At 35.3% G+C, this 20,480-nt stretch overlaps 1 protein-coding gene across 1 annotated transcript; it reads left to right on the top strand.

Annotated features, from left to right (window-relative positions):
• Positions 1-11,614: 11,614 nt before the first annotated feature.
• Positions 11,615-17,234, top strand: sox32 (SRY-box transcription factor 32). The gene is made up of 3 exons (XM_061966004.1): positions 11,615-11,640; positions 11,743-12,107; positions 16,657-17,234. Exons 1-3 carry the CDS (start codon positions 11,615-11,617, stop codon positions 17,232-17,234), a joined length of 969 nt encoding a protein of 322 aa, XP_061821988.1.
• Positions 17,235-20,480: the final 3,246 nt, after the last annotated feature.

The following is a 20,480-nucleotide window of genomic DNA, read 5'->3' on the forward strand; positions in this document are numbered from 1 at the left end:
GTATTTTATCTAAAAAAATGTGTGCCTTTTGTTAATACTTTTTTTTAAGTAAGCATCGTCTTTATCTAAAATTATGACTTTTGACCTCTGCTTATTTCTATTTATTTGTATTTTATCTGAAAAAATGAGTACCTTTTGTTAATAAATATCATTTATTTTTATTTTTATTTTTTAAATAAACATAGTTTTTATTGAAAATTATGACTTTTGAACTCTACTTGTTTTTATTTATTTGTATTTTATAAGAAACATTTTGTTAGTAAATATAATTCATGTTTTCAAGTAAACATCGTTTTTATTGAAAATGATGACTTTTGAACTCTGCTTATTTTTATTTATTTTTATTTTATCTGAATAAATGAGTGCCTTTTGTTAATAAATATAATTAATCTTTCTTCATTTAAAGGAAACATCAGCATCTTTATTGAAAAGGGTGACTTTTTACATCTTATTTCTATTTATTTTTATTTTATCTGACAAAATACCCTTTGTTGATAATAAATGCAAATTATTTTTATTCATTTTTAAGTACAGATTTGCATCTTTATTGAAAATGATTACTTTTTAACTCTGCTTATTTCAATTTATGTGTATGTTATGTGAAGAAATTAGTGCTTTTTGTTATTAAATATATTTTATTTCTCTTAATTTTTAAGTAAACATCGTCTTTATTGAAAATTATTTTATTTTAGTGCGGTCAAAATAGCACACTGGCCTAAAATAAGTCACAATTTTAGGTAGTAAAATTTATCATTTTCAACCAACTATTGGGTCAAGGAATGCTAAATTGCGGAACCCAATAGTTGGGTTTGGAATAACCCAACATCGTGGTCAACATTGAGCATAACTCAGCTTTTGTGTTAAATAAATTCAACCCAATAGTTGGGTTATGAATCAACTAACATTGAGTTAGTATAACTCAACTTTTTGGTTACATAATTCAACCCAATAGTTGGGTTATGAATCAACCGACATTTAGTAAGCATAACTCAACGTTTGGGTTAAATAATTCAACCCAATAGTTTGGTTGGAAATAACCCAACATTAAGTCGTCATGACTCAACTTTTTGGTTAAATAATTCAACCCAATAGTTTGGTTGGGAATAACCCAACGTTAAGTTATCATAACTCAACTTTTGGGTTAAATAATTCAACCCAATAGTTTGGTTGGAACAACCCAACATTAAGTTATCATAACCCAACTTTTGGGTTAAATAATTCAACCCAATAGTTTGGTTGGGAATAACCCAACATTAAGTTATCATAATTCAGCTTTTGGGTTAAATAATTCAACCCAATAGTTTGGTTGGGAATAACCCAACATTAAGTTATCATAACTCAGCTTTTGTGTTAAAAAAAATGTAATCCAATAGTTGGGTTATGAATCAACCAACATTGTGTTAGCATAACTCAACTTTTTGGGTTAGATAATTCAACCCAATAGTTTGGTTGGGAGTAACCCAGCATTAAGTTATCATAACTCAACTTTTTGGTTAAATAATTCAACACAGAAGTTGGGTTCAAAAAATTAACCCAAAATGTTGGGTTAGCATAACTCAACTTTTGGGTTAAATAATTCAACCCAATAGTTTGGTTGGGAATAACCCAACATTAAGTTATCATGACTCAACTTTTTGGTTAAATAATTTAACGCAAAGGTTGGGTTGAAAAAATTAACCCAAAATGTTGAGATGAAATAACTAAAATAAGGGGTTCGTCCTTTTCGGAACCAGCGGTTGGGTTAAAATTGGGTTATTTTTTAACCCAACATTTTCTAGTGTGTACGCCAACATTGTAAATGAAACCTCTGACCTCAGTTATGTTTGTTTTGTGCGGTCAAAATAGCACACTGGCCTAAAATAGGTCACAATTTTAGGCAGTAAAATTGATCATTTTCAACCAACTATTGGGTCAAGGAATGCTTAAATTGCGCAACCCAATAGTTGGGTTTGGAATAACCCAACATCGTTATGACTCAACCAACATTGAGTTAATATAACTCAACTTTTTTGTTAAATAATTCAACCCAAAGGTTGGGTTTGGAATAACCCAACATTGTAGTGAGCATAACTCAGCTTTTGTGTTAAATAAATTCAACCCAATAGTTTGGTTGGGAATAACCGAACATTAAGTTATCATAACTCAACTTTTGGGTTTAATAATTCAACCCAATAGATTTGGTTGGGAATAACCCAACATTAAGTTGTCATGACTCAACTTTTGGGTTAAATAATTCAACCCAATAGATTTGGTTGGGAATAACCCAACATTAAGTTGTCATGACTCAACTTTTTGGTTAAATAATTCAACCCAATAATTTGGTTGGGAATAACCCAACGTTAAGTTATCATAACTCAACTTTTGGGTTAAATAATTCAACCTAGTAGTTTAGTTGGCAGTAACCCAACATTAAGTTATCATAACTCAACTTTTTGGTTAAATAATTCAACGCAGAAGTTGGGTTGAAAAAATTAACCTAAAATGTTGAGTTAGCATAACTCAACTTTTGGGTTAAATAATTCAACCCAATAGTTGGGTTATGAATCAGCCAACATTTAGTAAGCATAACTCAACGTTTGGGTTAAATAATTCAACCCAATAGTTTGGTTGGGAATAACCCAACAATAAGTTATCATAACTCAACTTTTTGGTTAAATAATTAAACCCAATAGTTGGGTTTGGAATAACCCAACATTGTAGTGAGCATAACTCAGCTTTTGTGTTAAATAAATTCAACCCAATAGTTGGGTTATGACTCAACCAACATTGAGTTAGTATAACTCAACTTTTTGGTAATAATTCAACCCAATAGTTGGGTTTGGAATAACCCAAAATTGTAGTGAGCATAACTCAGCGTTTGTGTTAAATAAATTAAACCCAATAGCTGGGTTATGAATCAACCAACATTGAGTTAGTATAACTCAACTTTTTGGTTAAATAATTCAACCCAATAGTTGGGTTTGGAATAACCCAACATTGTAGTACAAGTGAGCATAACTCAGCTTTTGTGTTAAATAATTCAACCCAATAGTTTGGTTGGAACAACCCAACATTAAGTTATCAGAACTCAACTTTTGGGTTAAATATTTCAACCCAACAGTTTGGTTGGGAATAACCCAACATTAAGTTATCATGACTCAGCTTTCTGGTTAAATAACTCAACCCAATAGTTGGGTTATCAATCAACCAACATTTAGTAAGCATAACTCAACGTTTGGGTTAAATAATTCAAGCATAACTCAACGTTTGGGTTCAATAATTCAACCCAATAGTTTGGTTGGAAATAACCCAACATTAAGTTGTCATGACTCAACTTTTTGGTTAAATAATTCAACCCAATAGTTTGGTTGGGAATAACCCAACGTTAAGTTATCATAACTCAACTTTTGGGTTAAATAATTCAACCCAATAGTTTGGTTGGAACAACCCAACATTAAGTTATCATAACCCAACTTTTGGGTTAAATAATTCAACCCAATAGTTTGGTTGGGAATAACCCAACATTAAGTTATCATGACTCAATTTTCTGGTTAAATAATTCAACCCAATAGTTGGGTTTGGAATAACCCAACATTGTAGTGAGCATAACACAGCTTTTGTGTTAAAAAAAATTCAACCCAATAGTTGGGTTATGAATCAACCAACATTGTGTTAGCATATCTCAACTTTTGGGTTAAATAATTCAACCCAATAGTTTTGTTGGGAGTAACCCAGCATTAAGTTATCCTAACTCAATTTTTTGGTTAAATAATCCAACGCAAAAGTTGGGTTGAAAAAATGAACCCAAAATGTTGTGTTAGCATAACTCAACTTTTGGGTTAAATAATTCAACCCAATAGTTTGGTTGGGAGTAACCCAGCATTAAGTTATCATAACTAAACTTTTTGGTTAAATAATTCAACGCAGAAGTTGGGTTGAAAAAATTAACCCAAAATGTTGAGTTAGCATAACTCAACTTTTGGGTTAAATAATTCAACCCAATAGTTTGGTTGGGAATAACCCAACATTAAGTTATCATAACTCAACTTTTGGGTTAAATTATTCAACCCAATAGTTTGGTTGGTAATAACCCAACATTAAGTTATCATAGCTCAACTTTTTGGTTAAATAATTTGACGCAAAAGTTGGGTTGAAAAAATTAACCCAAAATGTTGAGTTAAAATACCGGTAACTCAAATAAGGGGTTTGTCCTTTTCTGAACCCGCAGTTGGGTTAAAATTGGGTTATTTTTTAACCCAACATTTTTTAGTGTGTAATTGAAACCTCTGACCTCAGTTATGTTTGTTTAGTGCAGTCAAAATAGCACACTGGCCTAAAATAAGTCACAATTTTAGGCAGATATCGTCCAGCTGCTGTAACAACACTTCTCTATCAAAGCAAAAATATTTTTGCAATGCCGAAAAATGCTTCATATTTAGCTTTATATTAGATTCTAACATGTTTGGTGGAGGCAGAGCGCTCACTTTGATGCCTTTCTGAGTGGCCAGCGTGTACATTAAAGCGGCAGGAAAGTCCTTGCAGCGTAAATACTTGAAATAAATCAGAGCACAGGAAAGAAAAAGCACGGTCATTGTTTACGGCTCGCTTATCTTCAAAGCAGCAGACCCTTTTGACTTTTCGGAGCAGGTCTCAGACCAGCAGCGAGAGAACCACTGGCCATGATAGACGACAATCAAGGGTTTGGCCGTCTTAAGAGTGTGTTTCTGGCCCGTGTAATCGAATGTCTGAGTCTAACCCCTTCACACTATTTAATTAAAGCTGCGGCCTCACATGTGTTTGGGTTGGAGAGAGCCGTTTGGGACAGACACAGATATGTCTGACAGCTCTCTAATAAAGAGGGCTTGTAATTGTCTGTCTGCCACTCACACTTCCACGCCGCAGCTACAAGCCCACTCGGACAAGAAGACTTTTTTTCCAATCGGCCGTGCAGATAAGAGTCTTATCACACACGATTGTTCATTTGCAACGAATAGTGTGGCCGAGCGTTAGTCGTTCCATCGGTCGAGGCCTTGTCAGCGAGTCTACATGTTAAGAAATGGAATTAGCTCGTCTTGACGGTGGAAGGAAATAATCATTAATATTATTGTTTTGTCCGCAAAAAGTGGGGAGTGCTGGACCTGATTCATCTCATTAGCATTTTTTTCTCTTTTAATTATACATAATTGTATGAATTGATTTGACTCCATGTCATCCTCAAAGGAAAAGTCCATAACTTTTTTGTTTTTATTTTTGTTTCTTTGATTTATATTAGTTTTTCTTAAATGACAGGATATCATGATTTTTATTCAATAAAATGTGTACTATTTTCAATGGTTATTATTTATTTTATAATAATATTTAAATTTTATTCTTAAAACATTGATGCTGAGGAAACTCCTTTAAATAGGTTAAATACTGTACATTTGTATTTATTTATTTTTAGAAATTGTTTCCAAAATGTGAAGTCTTGTGCTTTTTTAAATATATATTCTTTGATTTTTTTGATTTTTTTCTTATATTACTGGATAAATTGTGATTTTTATTCAGTACAACTTATTAAAGTTGGATTTATCTTTATTTTATTAATTAATGACATTATCATTTTCAATTGTATTATTATTTATTATATATTTATATTATCTTTTTTTATTTTATTTTATACCTAATACATTGTTGCTGAGGAAACTTTCATAACTGTTATTTTGTATTTATTTACTATTAAAATTGTTTACAAAATGTGAAGTCTCAATTTTATTATTTGATGTTTTATGTAATAAATTATCTCTGCAATTACATATTTTATATATTTTAAATCATCTTTTTTATTTTAAGGGAAACTTATTTGAAGATCCTGAAATGACAACCCTGATATTAATGTCGCTTTTTAATGGTTATTTCCACTATTCTATTCATGTATTTATTATAATGACATATAGTATCAACATCATATTTTTTCTGACCATTATTATTATTATTTTTTTTTTTTTGATGATAGCAGAGAGGAAATGACAATGTGATGTTGCTTTTGGCATTGTTCTTGAAGTTCCTACACATATGTTTATTCATGTAAATATTTTAATATATATTACTACACATATTATGTATATTATTATAATTTAAAAAAAAGATAGAATAAAGCAAAAAAACAACAACTTTAAAAAGACAAATTGTTACTTCTGATGTAGCCTACTACAGTTGTTTCCCTTTATTTTTTTAATTAAAAATTAAATAATAATACTAAAAAAAAATTTTTTTTAAATGTAATTGCAGTGGTATGGTAATATAATATATTACATTATATAATAAAAACATTTAAAAATATTGTACTCACTAAGTCATTTCTTACAGGCAATCTCTAAAGAAAAATAATGATAATATTCAAAGTTTACAATAAATTCATTAGAATAAAATCAGAAAAAAATCTAAAAAATATTAAATAAAATGTAAAAGAAATAAAATGAAGCAGTAATAAATGATGACCTGCTTTAGTCAGACGCCTTATAACTTTTTCTTAAGGGAGGGGGCATTTTTTGTGTTTGAAGTCTGGATCAGTCCACGTTATCTGCACTCAGAGGTGGGACCATCATTGTGTGCGAGAGTGTGTGTGTGTGTGTGTGTGTGTGAGCGTGTGTGTGTGAGGGGGGGGTCCGCTTTAAGCTGTTCTCCACAGGGAGGGGGGCATGTAATCCTCTCAGCTGGCCTTGACGTAAGGCCCTGCCGGGCAGGGCGCTGTTTACATGGCCAGCGTGGAGGGCTGGAGACCCCCGGGGGGGGGACTCCTGGTCTTCACTGTTAGAACATGTGATTAGGATGGAAGGAGGGGGGGGGGGGGGTGTCAGGGGTCACTGCATAGAATGCTGTCTGCAGCTTTCTATGATGCTGCCTGCTGTGTCCATACAATACAAGACCACCTGACACCAGCACGTGCAACCAACGTCATCACGCCGTTTTTGTCAACCACTCTGTGAGGAAACATGGTGGGTTATAAATATAATAATACCGTACTTCTCTGTCAGCAGGCCTGCGCTCACAGGAGCAACCAGAAACTGGAGATCCACTAGTGAGGAGATCCACTAGTGAGGACACCCACTAGTGAGAAGACCCACTGGTGTGGAGACCCACTAGTGTGTCACTCATATGTGACTGCAATCCAACACAAAGACCACAACACATTATGTCATCAGATTCTTAGCCTGCAGTACCTCCTTAAAGCCACAAGGGAAACCTCACAATTAATAATCATAATAATAATCCATCCATCCATTTTCTACCGCTTGTCCCTTTTGGGGTCGTGGGGGTTGCTGGAGCCTATCTCAGCTGCATTCAGGCGGAAGGCCACAATTATCAATTTGTTGCCACCTCATTGCAGTCATAATAATAATGATAACATAAAATACATTACATTTAAATAAAAAAAGGAAACTACTAAAATAAAAATAAAAATACAAGCTACAATTTATAATGATTACAAAGTTATATATATATATAAAAAATATATTAAATCAAGTGAAAAAAGACAATTATCAATTTGTTATTTAATTTTTTAATTTGATATTTCAATAATAAGACACAACTACAATTAAAATAAATTAAAATGATCCAAACAAATAATAGAAGTGATAAAATAAAAATACATTAAATCCAATAAGAAAACAATTATTAATTATTGATATTTGAATAATACAAAGTACTTGAATTACGAGGACTAAAGCAAACATTTAAAAATGACAGTAAGGAAGAAATTAACATTAAATGAATCTAACAAAATATGAAAATGATTAATTATTAATATTTGACTCAGGCAAACTAAAATAAAAATGTATGAAAATTATTTAAAATATATTAGTAATGTTCATGTAAAAAATAATTATATTGAATAAAAAGACAATTGATCATTACTAATATTTAAATAATAATGCAAACTACAATTAAAATGAATACAAAAATATAAAAAACTAGAATGACGAAATAAATAAAATTATATATAAAATGTATTATTTTAGTTTAAATTATATAAACTAAAATTCAAATTAGTAAAAATGTTTTTTTTAAATAACAGTGATTATCAAATAAAAAAATACATTGCTATCATTATTATTTAAATACTAAAAACTACATTTAAACATTATTTAAAAAATAACAGTAAAGATAAAATCGAAATAAATGAAATCAAATAAAAAAAAGAATATTATTTATGATTAATATTTAAATACCAACTACAATAAAAAAATATATAAAAAACGAATCAAATGAAAATAAAAACAGTGGGGCCTCCTCATGTGAGCCGAAACTAAACGTTATTGTATTCCTGCTGTGCGGAGGAGCTAATTGATTCAATCTATTAGTGTTTTTCACAGCACATCGCAGCGTGCGAGGAATTCCACACCGCGGATGTGGATTCTCAATCTCATGACAGCACACACACACACACACACACACACACACACACACACACACACACACACACACACACACACACACACACACACACCTACACACAGGCACACGCACACGCACGCACACGCACCCTTTCACTGCTCCACCTGGCAGCAACCTGCCTGCAGAAACACGCACGCCACCATGGCGTCTTCTGCACTTTTCCAATGGGCTTTGATCAGAGCTGCAGCGACATGAGCACATCAAGACGCTCCATTAAGGCTCGCATTGACGTGCAAAGTCCAAACCTTTATCTGCAAAAGGGGGCGTTTGAGGACTTCACCTTGCATGCATGCGGACGGACTTGCCGCTCCTTGTGTTGTGTATTTGGGTCTGAACTACACACGCAGGCGGCAGACCCGCATAATACACATGCCAACATAACACACGTCTTTAATGCACCTTCCTTTTGTTCCTTAATGCACCTGAACGCACCATTTAGTGCACGAATACATGCTGTAATCACATTATGTGCAGTTTCTGGGAGTCTTCTGAAGCTTCTATGCACTTTTTCAAGGCTCAGCAGCCATCTTTGTGTTGATGCTGCACGCATGCACGACCCCCCCCCCCCCCCCCCCCCCAAAACCCCCCCAATGAATTCATCATCACGCCCCCTTTGTGCACAACTATCAGCGCAAATATTTGCGCGCAATAAACGCGCCTTGATCATGTTGAAAATGTACTTTGATAGGGACAGTGGATGGCCGATAAGCGGGGGGGGGGGGGGGGGGGGGGGGGGGGGCACACAATGTAATTAGTAACCACCCCCCCCTCCCTCTCTAAACTTTGATGTGCACCCATCAATACTGGACCTATTGATTGGATTCCATCACACTCCAGTGGGCAAAGATTCGATTAATACCAGTTATAAAGTGACACAATGTGGGGGGAGGGGAATAATATCATTAAAAAAATATGTTATTATGGTATAGAAGATAAGTGGAAGCGGGGGGAGGGAGAGTCACAATGTAATTAGTAACACCCCCCCTCTATCTCTAAACTTTGATGTGCACCCATCAATACTCCTATTGATTGGATTCCAATATTCCATCACACTTCTGTGGGCAAAGATTTGATCAATACGAGTTGTAAAGTGACAAAATGTGGGGGTTAGGGGAATAAATATCATTAAAAAAAACATTATTATGGTATGGAGAGCCACAATGTAATTACAAACCCCGTTTCCATATGAGTTGGGAAATTGTGTTAGATGTAAATATAAACGGAATACAATCATTTTCAACCCATATTCAGTTGAATATGCTACAAAGACAACATATTTGATGTTCAAACTCATAAACTTTTTTTTTTTTTTTGCAAATAATCATTAACTTTAGAATTTGATGCCAGCAACATGTGACAAAGAAGTTGGGAAAGGTGGCAATAAATACTGATAAAGTTAAAGAATGCTCATCAATCACTTATTTGGAACATCCCACAGGTGAACAGGCAAATTGGGAACAGGTGGGTGCCATGATTGGGTATAAAAGTAGATTCCATGAAATGCTCAGTCATTCACAAACAAGGATGGGGCGAGGGTCACCACTTTGTCAACAAATGCGTGAGCAAATAGTTGAACAGTTTAAGAAAAACATTTCTCAACCAGCTATTGCAAGGATTTTCCCATCTACGGTCCGTAATATCATCAAAGGGTTCAGAGGATCTGGAGAAATCACTGCACGTAAGCAGCTAAGCCCGTGACCTTCGATCCCTCAGGCTGTACTGCATCAACAAGCGACATCAGTGTGTAAAGGATATCACCACCTGGGCTCAGGAACACTTCAGAAACCCACTGTCAGTAACAGTTGGTCGCTACATCTGTAAGTGCAAGCTAAAACTCTTCTATGCAAGGCGAAAACCGTTTATCAACAACACCCAGAAACGCCGTCGGCTTCGCTGGGCCTGAGCTCATCTAAGATGGATTGATATAAAGTGGAAAAGTGTTCTGTGGGCTGACGAGTCCACATTTCAAATTGTTTTTGGAAACTGTGGATGTCGTGTCCTCCGGACCAAAAAGGAAAAGAACCATCCGGATTGTTATAGGCGCACAGTTGAAAATCCAGCATCTGTGATGGTATGGTGTGTATTAGTGCCCAAGACATGGGGAACTTACACATCTGTGAAGGCGCCATTAATGCTGAAAGGTACATACAGGTTTTGGAGCAACATATGTTGCCATCCAAGCAACGTTACCATGGACGCCCCTGCTTATTTCAGCAAGACAATGCCAAGCCACGTGTTACATCAACATGGCTTCATAGTAAAAGAGTGCGGGTACTAGACTGGCCTGCCTGTAGTCCAGACCTGTCTCCCATTGAAAATGTGTGGCGCATTATGAAGCCTAAAATACCACAACGGAGACCCCCGGACTGTTGAACAACTTAAGCTGTACATCAAGCAAGAATGGGAAAGAATTCCACCTGAGAAGCTTCAAAAATGTGTCTCCTCAGTTCCCAAACGTTTACTGAGTGTTGTTAAAAGGAAAGGCCATGTAACACAGTGGTGAACATGCCCTTTCCCAACTACTTTGGCACGTGTTGCAGCCATGAAATTCTAAGTTAATTATTATTTGCAAAAAAAAAAAAAAAAAAGTTTATGAGTTTGAACATCAAATATCTTGTCTTTGTAGTGCATTCAATTTAATATGGGTTGAAACGGATTGTATTCCGTTTATATTTACATCTAACACAATTTCCCAACTCATATGGAAACGGGGTTTGTAGTAACCACCACCCCTCTATCTCTAAACTTTTTATGTGCACCCATCAATACTGTCAGGACCTATTGATTGGATTCCATCACACTTCAATGGGCAAATATTCGATTAATATGAATTATAAAGTGTCACAATGTGGGGGGAGAGGAATAAATATTAAAACAAATATATATTATTATGATATGGAGGATACGTGGGGTGGGGGGAGGGGGAGTCACAATGTAATTATTAACCACCCCCCCTCTATCTCTAAACTTTGATGTGCACCCATCAATACTGTCAGGACCTATTGATTGGATTCCATCACACTTCAATGGGCAAAGATTCGATTAATATGAATTATAAAGTGACAAAATGTGGCGGGAGGGGAATACATATCATACAAAAAAAGATTATTATGGTATGGATATGGAGGAGGAGGTGGAACATACTGTAAATTCAGTGTAGTTCAATGCGTAAAATTGAGCCTTTTACGCACGAAGGATGACGTCACTAAAAGCACGTCTCAGGTGAAGTTTCGTGAGGTGGGTGGGGGTACACCTGGGATTCACACCTTAAATCCACTCCTCCCTGCCTCCTATTGGTGCAGCCCCCAAATAAATCCGTCGCAGCAGCGGCACTGGTGACAGCGACCCCCCCACGCCCACACCCCTAAAAACAAACAACAACAACAACAAGATCCTCACACGAGCCAGCATGCTGTACCGCCTGCACGACCCCCGCACCGCGATGTTCCAGGCCGACGACCCGCAGGGCCCCCACGCACGCTCGCTCAGCCCGGAACCTTGCAGCCCGCAGTCCGTCACGTCGTCGGACTCCAGCTGCACCATGAGCCCCCCGGCCAAGTGTGGCCCCCCGGCGCCGCAGAGGGTCCGCAGGCCCCTCAACGCCTTCATCATCTGGACCAAGGAGGAGCGCAGACGGCTGGCGCAGCTCAACCCCGACTTGGAAAACACCGACCTCAGCAAAATATTAGGTACACATCAAATATTGACATGTATTTATCAAATATTGACATGTATTTATGGACATTACATGTGTTTTTTTTAAATAACCTGGGATGTGTCAGCCGGGGGACTCGAACCTGTGGCTCTTTGGTCAAAGGCCACCTTTAAAATAAACTACTCACACTCACAACATGGCGTTATGAAAGCGTTAATTATATTATTGAAAGTATTAATACATTATTTGTAGTATTATAGTAGTAGTAGTATACATATTTATGTATATATTAAAATTATAGTAACATTTTTTTGTTGTAGTGGTAGAAATACACGATCATAGATTTATTATTGGTAGTATTAGTAGCAGCAGAAATATTTTATATATATTATTTAAAACTTGTATCATTATAGAGGTAGTATTATGGTAAGATAGGAAGTATAGCAGTCAAAATAGCGTTGGAAGTACTATTGTATAGCAGAAGTAGTAGAAAGTATTTATTATTATTATTTTAAAAAACGTATAATTATATAATTATTATTATAGTATTATTAGTAGGGGTAGTAGCAGTACCAAGTATTTTTTTAAAGTATCTAATTATAGATATATTATTAAAATATTATTTGTGGGGGTAGTAGTAGTAGTAAGTATTTGTATTATTATTATTCAAAACATATTCAATTATTATTAAAGTATTATTGGTGGGGGTAGTAATAGTAGTAGTAAGTATTGTTATTATGATTAAAAAATATATAATTATTATTAAAGTATTATTGGTGGGGGTAGTAGTAGTAGTAGTAAGTATTTTTTATTATTATTTAAAAATATATATAACTATTATTAAAGTGTTATTGGTGGGGTAGTAGTAGTACTAAGTATTTTCTTAAAGTATCTAATTATAGATATATTATTATAATATTATTTGTGGGGGTAGTAGTAGTAGTAGTTAGTATTTGTATTATTATTATTCAAAACATATTCAATTATTATTAAAGTATTATTGGTGGGGGTAGTAGTAGTAGTAGTAAGTATTGTTATTATTATTCAAAAAATATATAATTATTATTAAAGTATTATTGGTGGGGGTAGTAGTAGTACTAGTAGTAGTAGTAAGTATTTTTTTATTATTATTTAAAAATATTTATAATTATTATTAAAGTATTATTGGTGGGGTAGTAGTAATACTAAGTATTTTTTTTAAATATCTAATTATAATATTATATTAGTATTGGTGGGGGTAGTAGGAGTAATTTGTATTATTTAAAAATATATAATTATAGATGTATTATTATAATATTATTCGTGGGGGTAGTCGTAGTAACTATTTTTATAATGATTCAAAAAATATATAATTATTATTATAGTATTATTGGTGGGGGTAGTGGTAGCAGTACGTATTTTTATTATTATTAAAAAATATATAATTACCTAAATTATTATTGTAGTATTATTGATAGGGGTAGTAGTAGTACTAAGTATTTTTTTTGTATATCTAATTTTGGATTTATTATTATATTACTATTAGTGGTGGGGTAGTAGTAGAAGTAAGTAATTGTAATAACATTTGAAATTAAAATATATAATTTTCGAATTTTTATTATAGTATTATTAGTGGGATTATTATAGTAAGTGTTTTTGCTATTTCAAAATATACAATTTTAAATAAATTATATAATAAAAAGAAGTATTTTTATTTTTTTAAATATCTCATTAAATATTTATTATTATAGTAGTATTGTGGGGGTAGTAGTTGTATTTTATTTTATTTTATTATAATATATAATTATAGATGTATTATTATAGTATTAGTGGTGGGGTAGTAGTAGAAGTAACTATTTGTAATAACATTTGGAATAAAAATGTATTATTTTAGAATTTTTATTATAATATTATTAGTGGGATTATTATAGTAAGTATTTTGTTCTTTTAAAATTATATAATTACATCATTTTAAATAAGTTATATAATAAAAATAAGTTGTTTTTTTGTTCCTAAATATCTCATTATATATGTATTATTATAGTAGTATTCATGGGAGTAGTAGTTGTATTTTTTCTTATTAAAAAAATATACTGTATAATCATAGATGTATTATTATAGTATTAGTGGTGGGGTAGTAGTAGTAGTAGAAGTGAGTATTTTAAATAACATTTAAAAATGTATCATTATAGAATTATTATTATCATAGTATTATTGGTGAGATTATTATAGTATTTTTAGTAAGTATTACAGTAAGTAATTTTGTCATTATTTAAAAACAAATGTGTACAGTCGCGATCAAAAGTTGACATACACTTGTAAAGAACATAATGTCATGGCTGTCTTGAGTTTCCAATCATTTCTACAACTCTTATTTTTCTGTGATAGAGTGATTGGAGCACATACTTGTTGGTGACAAAAAACATTCATGAAGTTTGGTTCTTTTATGAATTTATTATGGGTCTACTGAAAATGTGAGCAAATGTGCTGGGTCAAAAGTATACATACAGCAATGTTAATATTTGCTTACATGTCCCTTGGCAAGTTTCACTGCAATAAGGCGCTTTTGGTAGCCATCCACAAGCTTCTGCTTGAATTTTTGACCACTCCTCTTGACACAATTGGTGCAGTTCATCTAAATGTGTTGGTTTTCTGACACGGACTTGTTTCTTCAGCATTGTCCACACATTTAAGTCAGGACTTTGGGAAGGCCATTCTAAAACCTTCATTCTATCCTGATTTAGTCATTCCTTTACCACTTTTGACGTGTATTTGGGGTCATTGTCCTGTTGGAACACCCAACTGCGCCCAAGACCCAACCTCCGGGCTGATGATTTTAGCTTGTCCTGAAGAATTTGAAGGTAATCCTCTTTTTTCATTGTCCCATTTACTCTCTGTACAGCACCAGTTCCATTGGTAGCAAAACAGGCCCAGAGCATAATACTACCACCACCATGCTTGAAGTACTCAAACAAAAATGAATAATATCAACAACCGTATCAATATTAATATGCGTTCCAATGTAAGAGTGATTAAAAATCTCTAATTTACATTGTCATCACAGCCATTTATATCAAAAATGGACAATAGTGTCACAGTGTGTCCAATATTTACCACAAAGATAGTCTTATTTTAGGTTCATTTATTAAAGTTAAAGTTAAAAAAGTTAAAGTACCAATGATTGTCACACACACACACTAGGTGTGGCGAAATTATTCTCTGCATTTGACCCATCACCCTTGATCACCCCCTGGGAGGTGAGGGGAGCAGTGGGCAGCAGCGGTGGCCGCGCCCGGGAATCATTTTTGGTGATTTAACCCTCAATTCCAACCCTTGATGCTGAGTGCCAAGCAGGGAGGTAATGGGTCCTATTTTCATAGTCTTTGGTATGACTCGGCCGGGGTTTGAACTCACAACCTACCCATCTCAGGGCGGACACTCAAACCACTAGGCCACTGAGCAGGTAAAACTACTTTAAACTTAGTTAAAACAAATGTAAATAATGGATCCCAGGCCCAGAGCATAATACTACCACCACCATGCTTGACGGTAGGAATGGTGTTCCTGTGATTAAAGGCCTCACCTTTTCTCCTCCAAACATATTGCTGGGTATTGTGGCCAAACAGCTCCATTTTTGTTTCATCTGACATCACATGGACAAAGATGTGTGAAGTGAAGTGAATTATATTTATATAGCGCTTTTCTCTAGTGACTCAAAGCGCTTTTACAAAGTGAAACCCAATATCTAAGTTACATTTAAACCAGTGTGGGTGACACTGGGAGCAGGTGGGTAAAGTGTCTTGCCCAAGGACACAACGGCAGTGACTAGGATGGCAGAAGCGGGGATCGAACCTGGAACCCTCAAGTTGCCGCCCCAAGATAAGACCTTCTGGAGGAAAGTTCTGTGGTCAGATGAAACAAAAATGGAGCTGTTTGGCCACAATACCCAGCAAGATGTTTGGAGGAGAAAAGGTGAGGCCTTTAATCCCAGGAACACCATGCATATCGTCAAGCATGGTGGTGGTAGTATTATGCTCTGGGCCTGTTTTGGTGCCAATGGAGAAATTTTGTCAAGAGGAGTGGTCAAAAATTCAAGCAGAAGCTTGCAAAAGCGCCTTATTGCAGTGAAACTTGCCAAATTATAACATTGCTGTATGTATACTTTTGACCCAGCACATTTTCAGTAGACCCATAATAAATTCATAAACGAACCAAACTTCATGAACGTTTTTTGTGACCAACAAGTATGTGCTCCAATCACTCTATCACAATAAAATAAGAGTTGTAGAAATGATTGGAAACCCAAGACGGCCATGACATTATGTTCTTTACAAGTGTATGTCAACTTTTGATCGCGACTATATATATTATTATATTAACTGGTAGGAGGCCACGGGGAAGACCCAGGACACGTTGGGAAGACTATGTCTCCCGGCTGGCCTGGGAACGCCTCGGGATCCCCCGGGAAGAGCTGGACGAAGTGGCCGGGGAGAGGAAAGTCTGGGCTTCCCTGCTTAGGCTGCTGCCCCCGCGACCCGACCTCGGATAAGCGGAAGAAGATGGATGGATTAGCAGTATTGTGATGTGAGTGTTGCTGCTTGCAGGGAAGACGTGGAAGTCCATGGCGCTGGCGGAGAAGCGTCCGTACATGCAGGAGGCGGAGCGTCTGCGGGTGCAGCACACCATCGACCATCCCAACTACAAGTACCGTCCTCGCAGGAGGAAGCAGAACAAGAAGAGCGCCAAGCAGGCGGCCGAGGCCCCGGCGCCGCCTCGCCCGTCTTCGGGCTTCAGCGTGATGACTTACAACCTGACCTGCCTGCTCCAGAACCAGCAGCAGAACTTCAACAACACCTTCCCACACCCCGCCGCCACCTTCGCCCCCGTTTGCGAGGACGCCGCCGCGGACGTTTACTCGCCTCAGGTGTTCCAGAACCCGCCCGCCTACCTGACGGACCCCCACCCGCTTCAGTACGGCTTCACCGGGCAGGCGGGGCTTCACGTGGACCCGGCGGAGCAGCCCAGGTTCTACGGGGGACCCTCGCTGGACTTCTACCTGGAGCGGGTGCAGCTGGACACGCTGTACGATCTGGACCGCAGCGAGTTTGAACAGTACCTGGGCCCGGGGCCTCACTCGGCGGATCCTTGCAGCTGCCACAGAGAGGAGCGCTTGTTGTCGTGATTCTACAGAGATTGTGTGTTTTTTCAAGTCTACCTTTTTTTTTTGTGTCCTTCTAATAAATAAGTTGAATTGTCAGCGTGTCGTCATGGAAACAACACAACTTTGACTACATATCAACCCAGCTTCATACACAAACGGGCCAAGAGGTTGGGGAGGGGTGTGGGGGGCATAAACTTCCCAACTTCCTGTTTCATTTTTAAACATTTCACAAAGGCTCTAAAAATATGAGCAGAAAAATCAACATAACTTCAGGCTGATTGGACGAGAGCTGACACATGTTTACTTCTTTGAGGCCGAGCGTTTAAACACGAAGTCTCAACTCCGACCTCCAGGTGCCTCCTGCCGTACGTTGTTATCGATCCTCTCTAAAGTATAAACTCGCGTCAAATTAATACATCTCCGTTTTGTACACAGGCACAGCAAATATGCAAATGAGCTTTACTTTAGGACTCTTATACATTTAGTGTTTTAATATCAAACAATAATGTAAACATAGTCTAAAAATAATGTAGAAAATGTGCCCATAAATAAAAAAAATTAAAATATTTTAGCTAACATTGTTTGCTCTTGTGGGCTTCACGGTGGCAGAGGGGTTAGTGCATCTGCCTCACAATACGAAGGTCCTGAGTAGTCTTGGGTTCAATCCCGGGCTCGGGATCTTTCTGTGTGGAGTTTGCATGTTCTCCCCGTGACTGCGTGGGTTCCCTCCGGGTACTCCGGCTTCCTCCCACTTCCAAAGACATGCACCTGGGGATAAGTTGATTGGCAACACTAAATTGGCCCTAGTGTGTGGATGTGAGTGTGAATGTTGTCTGTCTATCTGTGTTGGCCCTGCGATGAGGTGGCGACTTGTCCAGGGTGTACCCCGCCTTCCGCCCGATTGTAGCTGAGATAGGCTCCAGCGCCCCCCGCGACCCCAAAGGGAATAAGCGGTAGAAAATGGATGGATGGATGTTTGCTCTTGTTTAAATCAGTAGAAAAATATATCTTATGTCTAATGAATGAGTTAGAGATTTAAGAAAAATATATTTATTTTAAAGTCTAATATTGTGTTCTAACTGAATATTTTATTCATATTTAGAAAATATAATTGGGAAAAACATGTTTAAAAAAAAAAGAAAAAAGCCTAATATTGGGACACGTTTTTCTGACTAAAACACAACAAAATGGAAGAATATTTCCTTTATTTTAAGAATTATAATTAAGCAAAATATATAAGAAAGAAAGCCCGATACTCGATATTTTATGACGTTCAAAGTAATAAAATGCAATAATATTTTGTTTTTTATTAAAACATATAATTCAGGAAAAAATATTTTAGAAAAAAAAGGGGATTTTTAAAAATTTATTCTGACATGTTCTCTGACCTTACATCAATAACTAAATATAATTATGGAAAAAAATGTAATATTTTTTTTAAAGCCCGCAGAAAAAAGCCTAATATTCTGACATGTTTGCTGGCTTTAAACGCAATAAAATGCAATAATATTTTATTCATCCCGAATTCAGAAATATAGTTAGGCAAAATATTGAAGAAAAATGGTCAAAAATAGTAATATTGGGACAATGCTTTTTAATAATAATAATAATAATAATAGATTTTATTTGTAAAAGCACTTTACATTGAACAAACAACCTCAAAGTGCTCCAGTGCATTTAAAAAATAACAGCGCTAGAACCACAAATAGCTGCCCCCAACGAGTAAAATAAATAGTAAAATAAAATAAAAACTAGAACAGCCTAATAGCTCGAACTAGCACACATATATCTAACAAAAGGCTTGTTTTGCTAACTTGTAATGCAATAATATTTCCTTTATATTCAGAAATATAGTTAAGCAAAATATTTAAGAAAACAACGGGACAAAAATTATAATTTTGCGACATGTTTTTTGACTTCAAATACAACTAAATGCAGTATTTCCTTTACATTCAGAAATATATTTAGGCAAAAATATTTAAGAAATAATGAGGGAAAAAAACTTAACATTGGTAGATGTTTGACTTAAAATTCAACAAAATGCTCAGAAATATAATTGAGAAAAATATTTATTAAAAAAAAGGAAATAACGTCTAATATTGGGACATATTTTCTGACTTTAAGCGCAATAAAATGTGATTATATTTTATGTATAATGTATTCAGAAATATATAGAAGAATGAAAAAAGAGGGTAATATTCTAACATGTTTTTTGACTTAAAATGTGACAAAATGCAAGACAATTTCCTTTATATTCAGAAATATAATTAAGCAAAGTATTTATGAAAAAAGGGGAAAAGACTAATATTGGGACATGTTTTCTGACTTTAAAAGCAAAAAAATTCAATTTTTGTTTTGTTTATATTTGAAAATATAAAAGGAAAAATTATTTAAGGACAAAAAGGAAGAAGAGATTAATATTCTGACATGTCTGACTTTAAATGCAATAAAATACAATATTTTATTTGTACTGTATTCAGAAATATAACTAAACAAAAACATTACACAAATTGAAAAAAGCCTGAATGTTCTGACATGTTTTCCTACTTCTAATGCGACAAAATGCAAGAAAATGCATCTTTATATTCAGAAATACAATTACGCAAAATATTTAGGAAAAAAAGGGGGGAAAGAATAATACTGGGACGTGTTTTCTAACTTATAATGCAAGAATATGTTTTTTATATTCAGAAATATAATTACGCAAAATACTTGGAAAAAAAAGGGGAACAAATAATTTTGGGACATGTTTTTTTACTTAAAATGCAACAAAATGCAATATTTCTTTTACAAACCCCAAAACCAGTGAAGTTGGCACGTTGTGTAATTCGTAAATAAAAACATAATACAATGATTTGCAAATCAGTCCATCTTAGATGAGCTCAGGCCCAGCGAAGCCGGTGGCGTTTCAGGGTGTTGTTGATAAATGGCTTTCACTTTGCATAGGTGAGTTTTAACTTGCACTTACAGATGTAGCGACCAACTGTAGTTACTGACAGTGGTTTTCTGAAGTGTTCCTGAGCCCATGTGGTGATATCTTTTACACACTGATGTCGCTTTTTGATGCAGTACCGCCTGAAGGATCAAAGGTCACCGACATTCAATGTTGGTTTTCAGCCTTGCTGTTTACGTGCAGTGATTTCTCCAGATTCTCTGAACCTTTTGATGATATTACAGACTGTAGATGGTGAAATCCCTAAATTCCTTGCAATAGCTGGTTGAGAAATGTTGTTCTTAAACAATTTGCTCAGGCATTTGTTCACAAAG

This window comes from Nerophis lumbriciformis, linkage group LG07 (assembly GCF_033978685.3).
Source record: "Nerophis lumbriciformis linkage group LG07, RoL_Nlum_v2.1, whole genome shotgun sequence".
NCBI lineage: Eukaryota > Metazoa > Chordata > Actinopteri > Syngnathiformes > Syngnathidae > Nerophis > Nerophis lumbriciformis.

Coding starts and splice junctions, on each gene's coding strand:
- sox32 (XM_061966004.1), top strand. CDS start 11,615: ATGACGTCACTAAAAGCACGTCTCAG. Junction 11,641..11,742: donor TCACTAAAAGCACGTCTCAG/GTGAAGTTTCGT, acceptor AATCCGTCGCAG/CAGCGGCACTGGTGACAGCG. Junction 12,108..16,656: donor CGACCTCAGCAAAATATTAG/GTACACATCAAA, acceptor TGCTGCTTGCAG/GGAAGACGTGGAAGTCCATG.